Source organism: Clarias gariepinus, chromosome 16, assembly GCF_024256425.1.
Source record: "Clarias gariepinus isolate MV-2021 ecotype Netherlands chromosome 16, CGAR_prim_01v2, whole genome shotgun sequence".
Lineage (NCBI taxonomy): Eukaryota > Metazoa > Chordata > Actinopteri > Siluriformes > Clariidae > Clarias > Clarias gariepinus.
The window spans coordinates 10,503,458-10,519,265 of record NC_071115.1 but is presented as its reverse complement, the minus strand read 5'-3'; the positions used below and the strand labels follow the sequence as shown (position 1 = coordinate 10,519,265).

At 37.2% G+C, this 15,808-nt stretch overlaps 1 protein-coding gene across 1 annotated transcript in view; it reads left to right on the top strand.

Annotated features, from left to right (window-relative positions):
• The window catches only part of crhr1 (corticotropin releasing hormone receptor 1), a 101,318-nt gene that overhangs the window by 73,970 nt on the left and 11,540 nt on the right, over positions 1–15,808 (top strand). The window contains exons 8-13 of the mRNA XM_053515274.1: positions 4,343–4,496; positions 6,501–6,561; positions 9,454–9,526; positions 10,657–10,742; positions 13,952–14,087; positions 15,696–15,737. Coding sequence (XP_053371249.1) covers positions 4,343–4,496; positions 6,501–6,561; positions 9,454–9,526; positions 10,657–10,742; positions 13,952–14,087; positions 15,696–15,737 — 552 coding nt within the window. The remainder of the gene's footprint in view (positions 1–4,342; positions 4,497–6,500; positions 6,562–9,453; positions 9,527–10,656; positions 10,743–13,951; positions 14,088–15,695; positions 15,738–15,808) is intronic.

The following is a 15,808-nucleotide window of genomic DNA, read 5'->3' as shown; positions in this document are numbered from 1 at the left end:
TGGATTGGCACCCCAATCTAGAGTGTGTACCCCATCTCCAGGGATAGTCTCCAGGTCCTCTGTGACCCTGTATACAAAACAAAGCGGTATAGACGATGAATTAGTGAAAGTGAGTGATTTTTTATGTCTAAAAAAATATCCAGAAGACAACTTTATCAAAAACATTTGTCACCCCACGACCAGCTAAATGAGGTATAATGAAATAGATCAATAGACATTTATAGAAAGCCGTCTTATTCATAAATGAATCCAGATCTCACAAAAACATCCAGATTAAATCTATTGACGTCGTTCAGTACATTCAGTTCATCAGCTTTTTTTTTTCATCAGTATATGATGCAACTTCACCAAGTGATCTTAATTCTTTTTTTTTTTTTTTTTATTAAAATTCATTCATTTCTTTTTTCCAAAGTTGACAGTTCAGGACTATACTTCCAGGTTGTGATAATGCTTTGGGACAAGTTAAAGTAATTCCAAATTTCCTTAAATTTCTCTGATTTATTTATTTTTTTGCCCAGCTGTGTACAATAGTTTATTTATTTATTTTTTTAAGGTGGGTGCCGATAATTATAGATTATTGTATTTAGAGCCATGGCACAGGCATCACACAGCCAAAAAGCCTTGTTTCGTCAGACTTTAATATACTTTAATAAAGATATCACAATTCAAACAGTGGCATTAACTCTAAGAGATGAAATCTTACAAAACATGAAAAGGGAAGAATGACTTATCACTTGCTTCCACGTTTAAAAATGTGGTGACGAAGTAAGAAGACAAAGCTAAATTCGGAGTCAAAGTAATCCATATGGCTTCCAAACTTCCACCGCTTATTTATTCTGCTTGCTCCATTTCACTTATTCGAACATGGCTGATACAGAATGGAATTAATGGCCTGTATGCTAATAGCTCTGTAATTAGAAATGCACTCCAGTAGTATCTAATGCTCAGATGGGTGATATGAGATGTCTGGGAACGATTAAGAGTTGGGGAAATGCTTTCAGGTGAGCAAGTTTAAAACTTTTCCTATTTGAATTCTTTCCAACTGAGAGCATTTTTTCTCATGTGAAACAATGTGTAAGTGAATATTCAGTATTCCACTTTTTAACATGACACCTGTTACTTTGCATAGTTCTAATCTAATATATTTTCAAAATCCCCAACATTTAATCCTAATGAGAAGAATTATCCTGAATGCTCTTCTCAAGCAAATGTTTTATATCATCCATCCATCTTGAAACCTTTGTAGTACAACTAGGTACCATGTACTGTAGGTCAGTGGTAGCCGTTGTATTTATTCCTATTTTGTTCGACCACGGTAGGACCTCCGGTGAACATTTACACACTACGGGCAGTTTGGGAACGCCCTTTAGCCTATTCTGTGCGTCTTTGGACTGTGGAAGGAAACTGGAGCACCTTGAGGAAACCCACCAAGCACATGGAGAACATGCAAACTCCATGCACACAGGCATACTTTTTGCACACGTGGTAGAAATGCTAACCACTAAGCCACCAAAAGTGTTATTATGCTCATAAATAACTAGATAAAAGCTGAATTATGCTTTAAATTCTCAAATCAAGAAGTTTACTTAAACTGGGTATAATTTTTGCTGTTACATTTATTAAAGTTTATATAAAGTATAAACTCACATCATGACTATAAGTATTTATATACAGAAGTGCAGCCATGGCAGTGTGTTGCACTTCTCACTATTTTTTCATATTTCAGGCTTATTTAGAATTGAATGACATTTACAGTACACAAGTATAAGGGGGTCCAAGTCCAACCGGGACTTGCAGAACACAGTTATAAGAGTAAAAACTTTTTTTTTTTAATCTTTTTTTTTTTTTACATTATCCCCTGCATTTCACTAGTGCTTGTATACCATCTAAGAAAAAAGTTCTCTCAGTAATAAGATCTGCTCCACATCTTCACGTGAAATCCTGACCTCCCAGGAACTCATTTGATGGCCCAAACATGTGGAAATTGCTTGGACTGAGGTCAGGACTGTATGGGAAACGTGTTGATAACCCACAGCCAAGTTTCCACAATGTGCAAGTGGTGCTGCAAATGATTGTAAAAGCAGTTCCCAAAGACAGATCCCTCTCTTCTGCGAGTTAGTGACATGCTATCTGACGATTCACTAAATGTTTACGGGAAAGACTGCAGTGGGCTCCAAGCCACCTCTGAGGCCAGGATTATCATTCACATACTGTACGTACAGCCTCCTTCAAAACATTCAGATGTTTAACCACGGAGCTAAGAGTCTCACCACCATACTGGACTTGAAGTTTTCCGTAAATGTCAATCAGTTTTATGCCTTCATCTGCAAGAAATTTCATTACAAGCTCCGGCTTGACTTTTGACAAAAGTTTCAGCAAAATATTTTGCATACCTGTTCTAAGAAGCAAAATCAATTTGCTGTAAAATGCTCCAAATTACAGCAAAAAATAAAAATAAATAAAAAATGAGCACGCTTCAGGGTCCAACGGCATAAATAGTCCAAGACTGTCGACGTGATGTCATTAATAGAGTTGTCAACAGCAGACTGCAGAGTGCGTCCAAAGTGATTATTTCATTCCAAAAGAGGTTGCTCTGTAAAACAAATTATTCTGTGAACTATTATCAAGCATAAACAGCCAAAATAGAAGTCTTATGTTGTAGATTTCTACTATTAGAATTTGTTCGGGTATACTTTATTTTTCTACAGCGTGTGTATGCAACCTGCCATGTGTGCTAAATTGCTGCCGAGAGCAATCAATAAAGTGGGGCAATCGGGAATAATTTTTTTCTCCTGAAAGTATAAAATCATTATAATACTTTAGAGTTACATTTAGCTTGGAACAGGCATACACCTAAAGCACGGACAATTTGGGAATGCCGATTAGCCTAATCTGCAGGTCTTTTGACTGTCGGAGTACACAGGAAACCCACCAAGCATGGGGAGCTATTGCAGCACATACACCCAAATTGTACTCCTGAGTTTCTTTGTTTACATTAGATGCCTTATATTCCTACAAATAGATGATTTGGCAGATAATTACCAGCATTTAACACATTAATTTAAGGAATTAATATGGCTGAAAAATTAGGAAGCTATGTTTGCACGTTTGGGCAGCAGTGGGCTTAATGCCATCCACTGTGCAGACATCTGTGGAATAGAGAGAGTCGTAAGATATGGTTATGTAGATCAAATTTTCTATACTGTCATAAGACATGGGACGTTCAAGTCAAACCAGGATTAATGAGAGTAAATAAGAGTTCCTGTCATGTGCAAGTGGTGTGGTGGGAAGTATGAGGTTGTACATTTTCTTGCATAAATTGAATGCCTGTGATAATGAAGCCATTTTTCTTTCTTAAAAGTGTTATGCACATCTTTTAAAGCCTGATAGTAATATTTACTGTTCACACTGGCACGACAAAAAAAAAAAAAATCCCATGATTGATACCAAAAAAAAAAAAAGAAAACTACTTGTCATACTGTACTTTTTTCTGCAGGTGCAATTGATTTAATTTTTTGAGGGGAGGTGTCTTTTCATCCTGTAGGAGTCTGTTCTCTCTTTGATACATGTTGCGATTTGTTTCCACCCAAGTTTTGTCATACGTGACAATGTGCTCAAAAAAAATCCTGGCCTGCCATGTCAAACCATTCCTTCAACTCACTGCAGATTAGCAAATGTCTGTGCTGTCAAAGGCATACTGTAGGTACCCCAAGGGACTGCATGAGATTACAAGTCCAGGGTTGACTTTTTGAACGCTTCTCATACAGTATATTCACACATTACAGTACATACTAAACATACTGAACAAGCTTTTGAATGGATAGGCAGACAGAGAGACAGATAGCGGGTCATCGCTATGTTTCTTAATTATAGGGGGAATTTCTCCTTAACCTGAGCAAACAGTTTTAATAGTGTTTACATTCTTATTAAAATTTTTCAAATACTCATTATATATCCCAGAGACATTGATTCGTCATGCATTTGTCTTTGGTTGAATTGTTACTCAGCTAACAATTGAAATCAACTGCATTTCTCTGCATTAAAGCATTTGAACTTGAAATCACCTTTATTCAAATAAACTCCATCCGTTTGCACGACGACTATTTTCCTTTTTCTTTCCCTCGCTCTTTTTGCATTTAAATGAAAGTGAATGTGTTTTATTACTATTGTTAGAAGAAGTATTTAAATATGTAGGAATGTAAATCTAATCAGAAAAAAACATGACTGAAAAAAGCTTTTTAAGATCTTGTCGATTATGAAAAAAAAAACATGTTTGTGTCATGTTGTGTCCGCTTCAAGGATGCTTTTATACAATTTTCCTTTCTGTTGGTCTTGTTGACAGATCTGGTGCAGACTGGTTACAGCAGCATATAATTATTTTCATGTGACCAACTTCTTCTGGATGTTCGGTGAGGGCTGTTATCTTCACACAGCCATCGTACTGACTTACTCCACCGATAAGCTCAGGAAGTGGATGTTCATCTGTATTGGCTGGTGTGAGTACTCACAATCATTTGGAACTTTTACTAATCAAATGCAGTAATTTTAAGTTTTGATAAAAATGGCAGATTTAATGTTCATAATGCATTTAAAGTTTGTTTACTACAAATCATTGAAAAGGGGCCATGAGACACATCTTAGTTATCAGTTTTTGTTTATGTTTTGTAGTGATGGTAATTAGCTTAAATTTGTAAAGATCAAATGAAGCTAAAAAGTCATTTTTTATGCTTATTCCATGCATCAGTCAGCTGCTTTGTGGATGTAACAAAAGACTATTTTTCCACAGACTCAGATTATACAGTACATACAAATTATATCCATTCCAGAGGCGAGTTCTTAAGGCGAAAATCCATATTGCATTTTATATATAAAATAATGTAATTGCAGATAATCCGTTCCAGCCACACAAAAATATTACCAATATTACCAATTTTCAACACAATAATCATATTTTTGCATATAAAAGCATTCAAACCATTTAGAAAAAGCATGTAAACTAAGTAAATTATAAAAAATGGACATTAAACCTCACTTAAACTTAATTTATGATGCACCGCCTCCTGTAAGTCCAAAACTAAGAGTGGCTCCCTTTTCTTCTTGCAACCATCCTTGCTAACATTCATGAGACTGTGATGGTGCTATATCTTCACTGAATCTTGCACAAAATGCAAAAAAAGCTTTTTTTACTTGGCTTTACACTGACGCAAACAAATACAAAAACTTGCCTAGAACATACTGTAGCGTGGGCGTGGCGGCGGCTGACGACCAGCATGCCTTGCGGGGGTTTCTATGTGTTCACCCTGTTGGGGAAGGGTGTTTGGGGTAGTGGCTTCGGCCATGTTGTGTGTGGGTGTGTGTGACGTGTTAAATGTGCTGCGGTTCATGCTTAGGCTAAATTGGATGTAGGTTCTCATGTGAATGTGCTGCTCATGCTATACATGCTGTGTACAAAATAAAGTACTCCCAGCCATTGAATAGGGCAGCAATTAAGCTCACTCGTCTCTCCAACGTCCTTTCCGGCGGAAAAACTTTAATTTTGATACATTATTGATGTTTGGGCAAATTCCTTAAAAATGTTATTCTTTAAGACAAAAATTATTAAGGGCACCGTATGCCGAGGTTTAGATTTATCTTATTTAAATGGTTCATTTACAGCAATAGGTCTTGATGTTTAGTAGATCATGAAATGATTCAATTCGGTGTCATTATATTTGTATAGCACTTTCAACAATTGAAAAGCAGCTTCACAAAAATAAAACTTCTAAATATACATTAAGAATTACAGTATATACATTTATAGATTTAGCAGTTGAGGACAATGACAAGGAAAATGACACCTTCATGAGGTGACACAAGGAAGAAACCTTCCTAGAAAGAAACTAGACTGCAAGAAGAACCCATGCTATTATGTTGTAGATTCCTACTATTAGAACGCTTTAGGGTATAATTTATTTTCCTAGAGCCTTGAGTGTAAGTATGCAACTCTCCATGTGTGCTCAATTGCTGCCGAGAGCAATCAATACAGTAAAGTGGGGCAATCGAAAAGAAAAAAAAAAATTCTCCTGAAAGTCTAACATCATTATGATTCTTCAGAGTCTGACGTCCAGACGTCTGAAACGCTGAGAGGCTGGCGTTTCAGATATGAAGCAGCAAGTCCCATCATGGCCCTGCTGTACTGAGAGAAAACTTTCTACCTTGACGGGTTTCCAAGCACTAGTGAAACATTAGGATTAGTGTAGCAGGGGATATAGAGAAATAAAGTTGTTCCTCTTATAACTGTGTTCTGTTATTCTGGAAAAAGTAAAAAAATAAATATGTCCTGGTTTGACCTGAACGCCACTCATACTTTAAAATGTGCATGTGAATGCCATATTAAACCTTCAGTATGCGACCAAATGGGTGCCACTAATTAGTGGCGCTTTCATTACAGTAATTGTGGTGTTTATTGTTATTGTTCAGCTGTGACAATAATGATAGTGGATGTCTTTTTCTTTTTACAGGTATTCCCTTTCCTATCATCGTTGCATGGGCCATTGGTAAGCTGTACTACGACAATGAAAAGTAAGTGCCTTTTATGCATGCGTTCTACTGCTCTTTTAACATCTATCTATCTATCTATCTATCTATCTATCTATCTATCTATCTATCTATCTATCTATCTAACTAACTAACTAACTAACTAACTAACTAACTAAGCTGTTCTTGCAATAGACAGTTGAGAACACTTGTCCACCAAAGACAATCCTTTTTATTGAAGTAATAAAGATTATTACTAGAACCATAATAAACTCCTGATTCTGATTGCTAAGAAGGTTTTGATTACGTGTAACAGCAGTTCTGATGGTACAATATTTCTGCAGAGTTCAAATCAATACCTTTATTTTGATACATTATTGTTTCTATAGTAACAAATTACCCAGGAACTTGAACAGAATATTGTATGGCAGGTGCAACACTTGAAAAATGATGTGTACTGTAGTTGCCACAGTAGTTTTTCCTGATTTGGAATTTGCTGAGAATTTTTAGTAGGTGTCCCAACGGCCAGCTCCATAATGTCGGAGGTCAACTCACAAAAGGCATTTTTGTAACATGACAAGCCGTATTTTTCTTGTCTTATTACCATTAGGAGACAGTAACAGAGACTTTGCTAAAGGAATAATTGTAAGGACAACTCCTTAAATGGAACTATAAAAGTGCAATGTGTTCTTTCCTTAAGTAATAAAAAATTACAGTACTGTGTGAAAGTTTTGAGCCACCCTTACACTTTTTATTTTACGTATGTAGATTAAATGAAAGAAATGGGCGCAAATGTTTCAAGGTCACAGGCTGAAAAGTCCCCATTTAAAAAATTGGTCGTTTAGGTAACAACCTCAGCAGCGACCTCATTTCCCCTCTCGTCTGTTTCCACCAATAGGCATTCAGCATCACCAGTACACTAATGACCGGCCTGATCATCTGTCGTCATCTGCACCTGTTAGATATTGGATATTTCTTTATGCTTGGTTGATTCATAGATCACTGTGTGACTTAACAAACAAAAAACATTCCTCTAAAACTGGTCAGGTACTGTACAGTGCATGGACTGAAATTGAAAGCTAAAAAGGTCCTGGATGCCTGGAGAACTATTCCTCAAGTCCCTTTTCACGTTATACCGCTTATCATGGAGACTCAGGGAGTCAGTGAGACTCTGGGAATGAGGTGGGGTACATCCTGGATGGGGGGGTGCAGTCCATCGTACACAAGCAAACATTCACATTCCTTAAGACTACCTTAAAAGATACATGAAAGTCTGGTTCTTAGGAAGCAAAATATGAACATATAAGTGGTAGTTCAAGACTCTTGCACTGTACCGTATACTGTATGTGTTTTTGGCCAGTTGGGATCCTTTCCTGGATCCTTTTAATAAAATGATTATTTTGTGAAGGAATGAGCAGTTATTCATGATATGCACTGAATCACGATAAGACATTTCCCGCGCACATACTGTCCCATGCCAGACTTCCAGCTTTAGTTAAGCTTTTGACCACAATAAGCAGCACATGAAGTAAATTCCCATGCAGGCATTATCAGCAAAACTGTTAGCATTTAAAGCTGCACTGTAATTGATTTTGGCAGCCAGCATGCATCAGCTTTTCATAGTTTTGACCTCCCGGAGTCCTCACTGCCAGGCGATCGTTTCATCTGCTTCACACTGGAGAACTGACTCACAACCACACACACATGCTCTTACACTAACCCAAAAGCCAAATATGCACATGGGATAAGTTTGTTAGTATCTAAACATGTTAATCTGCAAATTATTCCAAGATCATAATTCCCAAACTGCATATTGAACCAACTTCTTTCCTTCTCTTTCACACACATGGTGTGAATAAATGCCCCATTGAACAGAGATTATTTGATAAACAAATATTGCCATTCACTGCTTGGCCAAAAAAAAAAAAAAAAGTCACCACTTTAGAAGGGTTGGATTATTGGCCTGCATTAAGCAAAGGAAACAACTAAGGAGATGTGAAATTGCTTTAACTGAATTAACAACCCTTCAACAAACCTGAACACTCAGGTTATGAAAGTTATGAATGAAGATCACTTGAACACTTGGCGAAGTTAACTTAGAGAATTGGCATTAAACAGCTATGTGGCCATAAGGAAACCACATGTTGGTAGAACTAATCAGAAAAAAGGCTTAATTTTCTGCTGAGCATACTGTAACGATTGGACTTTGGAGCAATGGAAAAAGGTCATGTGGTTTGATAAGTTCAGATTGATCCTATTTCAGAGTAATTGGTGCATCAGCGGATGAAGGGAAGCACATGAAGTATCACACCTACAGTATCATGCATAGTGGCCACTGTACAAGCCTCTAGAGAAAGTTATAATCTGGGATTGCTTCATTGCTCAGGTCTGGATTCTGAATGTACTGAACGACCAGGTTATCACATCAATGGAGTTTTTTTCTGCCTGATGACAAATGGCATATTCCAGGATTCCAATTGTGAAAGAGTGGTTTTGGGAGCACGAGGAATGATCGTGTGCTGTACTCAAAGCTAAAGATGGCGGAATGAACTCTTTTTTTGATCAAGTAGTATATCTTGGCTTGGTGAAAGTTTTTTTTTTGTTGGTCTTTATTTCTTCCTCAAGAGGGTCTGCTTTTGATTTGAACTTTTAGTCACGTTTGGGGGAGAAAAAAGCAATTTTTTTTTCTTTGAAGTAATCACTTCGTTGGATTTGTTCCATCGTCACACCTTTCTTTTCTCTAAATCTCCGTATTGTTTCATCTCCACTCCAAGTGCCTGTAGAAATGGGGCAGGCATTTTAGCCATGCGTAGTTGAATAGAGTCAGGGATGAAAAGAATCAACTGAATGAGGTTCTCGGTAAGCATTTCGGGAATGCGATGCTTTTCTGTATTTAATTGAAGGACTTCATTGCATTTCTGTTCTGTCTGATTGTAGGTGCTGGTTTGGAAAGCGAGCTGGTGTTTATACTGACTACATCTACCAAGGCCCCATGATTCTTGTTCTCCTGGTATGTTAGAGCCCTGTGGGTGTCAAAGTAAAAATTTAGCATAAAACTTTCATTTATTTTTTTTTCATAGTGATTTACATAGTTAAGTCTAATTAATAAGAAATAAGGCATGTGCTTATGAATGGGGTGAGCTTAATTAAAACATTCAAGCTAAAAATAACGGGAAACAGTCAAGCAAAGGGAAAAAATCACCATATGCTGTGTCTGTAATTGTGAAAATTCAGGTTGCTTCTTTTGCCTTATTAGAAATTCAAGGAAAATATCTAGAAGGCAGGGAAACAGCATAGAGCACAAATCTAATAGTAACTCAATCCTGTTCAAGCAGGGGAAAAAACTACCATTTAAGTCAGGCAAACTCCACAAATTCACAAAAAAACTTTTTATAAGTAATTTAAATACAAATTATACTCTTCTTTCTATCTATCTATCTATCTATCTATCTATCTATCTATCTATCTATCTATCTATCACTGCCAGGTGAATTGAAAACCATTACATGTATCAATTCTACTCCAGTAAACTGTCAGGATTATGGGCACCCAAGACCCCTCACGACCTACACAATAAAAATATAATAAATTATTTAAGTATATAATAAGTCAACACTGGCTCCAACAGAAAGGTATCAGAACACCTGGCGCATCACAAACTGCGGCACACACGGCTTATCAGGAAAAAAATTCAAGGTTGTTGATCCATCCTCCAAATTCTTTAGATCCCAATCTGATCGAGGCACAATGGGATGCATCAGATAGACAAGACTGCAACCCACAGAGGAGTTCCAGTGACAGACACCATGGTACACACTACAGAGATCTTGACGCACCACACCCTGTGTCGCCAGAGTGGGAAGGGGAACCCAAAACCTATACAGTAGCTTTTTAGAAATGATTGTAATTAAAATTTAGATCGAGATGCCTCATGTATGAATGACAGTGATGATGAAAAACTAGATTCAAGAATTAACTCATATATAACCCATTATTCTAAAATAGCTGTTTTAAGAGTTTGCAATCCACCAGTGATTTTTTAAAATATTATTATTATATAGGAAAATATTACATTTTGACACATATGTATAATTGCCCAGCTCTTCCCAATAACAAAATATATTCCTCTCATTTGTACAGATCAACTTTATTTTCCTTTTCAACATCGTGAGGATCCTCATGACCAAGCTAAGAGCTTCTACCACATCGGAGACAATTCAGTACAGGTGAGCCAAAAGAGGCCAAGACTACAGTGGTCTACAGTAACTTAACCAGGTTTACTAAAGGAAATTTTATTTATGTAAGGTGTTAGTTAGCTACAGAATTACTTGCTTCCATGGTAAAGATGGGTAACCTTAAGTTACTCTGGTATAGTTGACAATAGTTAACTTCCCCATGCAAATAATTTTGGATTCCACCTATTCATCTGGGAACCTCCTGTAGTCCAGCTAGGAACTGTGGAAGCCGATGGCGACCATGTGTTTATTCTAATTTTTACAGCCACGGTAGGGTCAACATTAACACACTACAGTATGGGGAATTTGGGAATGCCAAATAGCCCAATCTGCATGTTTTTGGATTGTGGGAGGAAACCTTGGACCTTTCTTTGGTCTTGAAAGTAGCAGAAACTTTTTTACGTAAAGCTTCACCAAGTTGCCTCTGTTGGGCCCTTGAGCATGGCCCTTAACCCTGTCTGCCCCAGGAGTTCATTATAATAGCCCTGCGCTCTGACTCCAGCATCTTAACAAAGCTGGGATATGTGAAGAATAAAGAATTTTACTGTGCAGAAATGTCTGGTATATTTAACAAATAAAAGCTTAACTTAAAAAAGAAAGACAGTTATACAGTATACAGAAACTAATCTATTCTCTAGTGTCAAGTACGGTGGAGGATCTGAAATTCCGTGGGGCTGTTTTTCCTTTAAAGTAAAGCAACACAAGATAAGTGTCATCAAGGTCTCAGTCTCAGAGTTGGTTATTAAAGCTGAGTTAAGAGGTTCTCATGAAAGTGCATTTCTCAGATTAAATTTTTTTTCCACCCAGAATAAATCAGGGGTGGACACTTTTGCAAGAACCGCATTCTATGTACTGTATAACATACAATAGTCTCCTTTAAGGTAAATGGAAAGCAATTCGAAGTATGTGTGTTTTTGTCTTTAAGTGTCAGTCATTCTGTGAGTCCTGTATTCAGTAATTCATGACAGCCTGTAGTTATTTTTTATGTATGTACGACTTGACAGGCACATTCAGTGTCCTGTGGCAAAATAATTCGTGGGGTTCAAACCGAATCGTACTTAGTGCCATTGTATTGAATAGACTGCGTGACATCCATCTTAACATCATCGGCAGCGCATGCTGTATTCATCTTTATCGTCTCTTGCTTGCAACCGATGATTAAATTCCTTCTGTATAATCTGATTGATTCGTTTGCCATCGTTTGATGACAGTAATGAAGCTCTGTCATTTGCAGTAATTACATTGTAGGCCAACAGCCTTCATTGCTGATGATGCTCCTACAATCGATCAAGGAGTATTTTTTTTATTTATTTATTTATTTATTTTGCAGTTTGATAACTATAAAGCAAAAGAACTCACGTACACCTGCTTCCACAAAAGATAAATGCAATTGGGGAACCGGTGGTGTAAATTTCATTACATCCATCTAACAAGGTTTCTTTTTAGTTTCTGTCAATATCACAGTTATAAGGGCACACGTCTCATTCGCAGCACAGTCACATTTGCAGCACAGTCACATTTGCAAACACTGGCTGAAGATTCAACCTGGCAGTCTGTTAGTCAGTTTTGGGTCACACCTGAGCACTTTTACATCGATTTGCAGCGAAGTGACAGATTTCCTCAGAAATGCCAGGGTGCTGCACTTAACGTTAAAACTGAACATTTATTATGGGTTATGCTACATGCTATCATTTATTTTAGATCATTTATTTGCAGGGTCTACAGATGATCATTTCCTTTGAATGAGAAAAACGGAGCATTTTGTGTACACAATGAATGTGCATTTTGAGTGCAAGTTCCTAGAACTCAGTAATCTGTTCCTCTATATGTCTGTATATCCCAGTCACTGGCGATCTTTAAGCGACAATTAAAGACTTATCTGTTTCGTACATATTTTGGGTTAATCCCCCTCCCCTACACACACCTCCCAAAAAAATTTACATTTAATTTCATAAAAAAAAAAAAACTCCCAATAGTCTTTGACTGAGTAACCTAGTTAAGGATCTATCCAATGACGGAAACTTCAAAGCACTTTTGTGAGTCGCTCTGAATAGAGAGTGCGTCTGCCAAATGCCTTAATGTTAATGTCAGTCTTACTGTCAATTTCATTTTATTTTGTACATGTTTTAAGCTTAAATGAAGATTTTGCTGAATAAACCGTTAGATCTGTCCGCTGTGCTTCAACATGCTTAAAGTCTTGCTGATTGAAAGTCACACAATCATCCACACACACGCACAATGTAGTGTTCGAATGTTCTCCGGTTTAAGTTCTAAGCCAAATAAGTCTTGAGACAAGTGTCCTGAGTATGCAGGACATATCACATGCATCTGCTACTCCTTTAAAAAGCATGAGCATTTTCTATAGGAAGTTTATTTATAAACTTTTTTATAAAATGTTTTATAGATGTCTAGTGAACGATAAGGATCATTGCCATATAAGGCATTAGAAAGAGCTCAAGAGAAAAAAGGAAGAGAGATGGGGATGCATGTGATCAGAAAACACTAACATGCAAAAAGACCAACAAGCATTTCAAAACTTTCAATGTCCACTATAGGGCCAAAAGTTTGTGGACATGCATGTGCTTGTTGAACATTCCATTCCAGGTTTTGTCTCCCTTTTACTCTTTTAATAACTTCTATCCTTCTGGAAAGGCTTTTCACTAGATTTTGGAGCATGGCTGTAGGTATTTGTGCTCGTTCAGCCACATTAGTGAGGTCAGGCACTTAATGAGAGATGAGGAAGTCTGGGGTGCAGTCAGTTTTTCAGGTCATTGCAAAGATGTTCGGTAGGGTTGAGCTCGGGGCTCTATGCGGGCCATTCGAGTTCGTTTACATTAACCTTGGGGAAGCTGTTTCTTCATAGAGCTTGTTTGCTTTATGCATGGGGCATTGTAATGCTGGAACATGTTTGCCTTTCTTAGCTCCAGTGAAGGGAAATTGTAATGCTGCAACATGCAAAAACATTCAGAATGCATTTGTTTTTATTACCTCTGGTCACGTTTGCCTGCATTTCCTTACTGTCTGACTCATTGCATTTTATTAGACTGCAGAAGCAAATTATCGTCCTTGATCTACTTTGCAGGAATAGCAGATCAAGCCAAGAAACACATCAGTTAATGTTGAGCAAGTTCTACAGTATATGTGTTCAGAACCGATCTGTAAGTGCTCTTTAATGACATTTTTCATTTGTCTTGTTACAGAAAGGCGGTAAAGGCCACTCTGGTCCTGCTACCTCTCCTTGGCATCACCTACATGCTTTTCTTCGTGAACCCCGGAGAGGACGAGATCTCCAAAATCGTCTTCATCTATTTCAATTCCTTCCTCGAGTCATTTCAAGTAAGAAATCTCCTTTCGCAAGTCCTGAAAGAATTACGGCACAACATGAGTTATTTTCATTTTTGCTGGAAGTGTTATACAGTTTGTCATTCGTCTCCATAAAACAGATTAAATGAATGGAATGGTTTATTTTAGAAGACGACTCGCACCAGTCAAACTTTAACATCACCGTTTACGTTTTGTGAAAGACAGGCCTAATAATAAACTGCTTGCAGTTGGTCTTTTGCCATTTTGGAAAGTTATATAATATCGATGCTGGCTTGGCAAGTCACACACGGTTTAAATGAAAACAGTTAATTCATTCCTTACAACTCTGCTCATTGGGAGAGGCCTGTTTTCTGTTGGAAATATTGAAATATTGATCGAAGTACTGTGTTCAAAAGGGCTCGGCTTAATATGTTTGGAGATATGTTTAGTCTTCAAAGGAAATTGTTTGCTATTTTTGTTCTCTATAACCCAACCCTGTACTGATTTCAAATACTGCATGGTAACACCATTTATGAAGCACATATTTATAAATGCTCTCATTCACTGAGCACTTAGCATTAGTGCAACTCATTCATGGACTTGTCTAATCAGCCATTTGTGTGGGACCAGTACAATGCATAAAGGCTTGGAGCCAGGCAGCTCAAGCTGGTGAAGTTTTTATGGTTATCACTAATGGTGTTTTCTTGGCACACCTTGGGCTTGTTAATAAAAGTCATTTGAATGCCATGGCCTGTGTGAGTGTTGTTTGCTGACTGTGTGCATCACTTCATGTCCACATGGCCACCCTTATTCCAGAACAATGATGAACATGAAATGATGAAATTACAGTATGAGCATGACACTGAGATCAATGTTCCTGAGTGCCGTTCCTAGTTACTGGATCTGAAGCCAATGGAAAACCTTTGGAATGTTGGAGATTTACAGCATGGAATTCTGCCAGAAAAATCATACCAAGATGTGTTATAATAATAATAATAATAGTAATAATAATAATGCCCTTTTAAAATACTCAATAGCTGTATTACTGTGCTTCTAAGTCTTTGTGGTATTAATCCCTTGCATGTGTTCCATAAATTCCAGTAATGCCACATGTAGACAGAGAGCTGTGCTGATATTCAGTACAACAGCATGACCTTGAGTGTGATAATGCTTTTATACAACAGTTTATACAACAAACACCATTCATGAATTTATATATCTTGAATGCACTTGTATCACCTGATAAAAAAAAATTCTAAACAGATTATGTATTGGTGAGCATGCTATTCTTACTGTATAAGAAGCCATTGTACTAAAGCACATTTTATATGTACAAATGATAAGTATCATCCAATGCAGTTATTGAGAACGTCTATTATTGAAAGGATTTTAAAATGGCTATGAAGAGGTGAAGAGATAGAAGAGGGAATGGTTTGACTTTAAGCAGGAGTATGGTGTGGTAATTAGATTTTTTTTTTCAGGCACTACTGTACTATACCAGTAATAAAAACAATAACTGTACTTCATAATCAGAGTAAAACCTGCCTGCAATTCGGGTTATGTAAAACATATATGCATACTTTTCTTCTACAACGCATCCTACAATGATGTAATCGTTCTCTCTCCGTTTTGTCTCTCAAGGGTTTCTTCGTGTCGGTGTTTTACTGCTTCCTGAACAGTGAAGTAAGTAATCTCTTTTGCATTCCACTCCCACTCTACTCCTTCCCCTTTTAACAACCCTTACTCATTTTAGA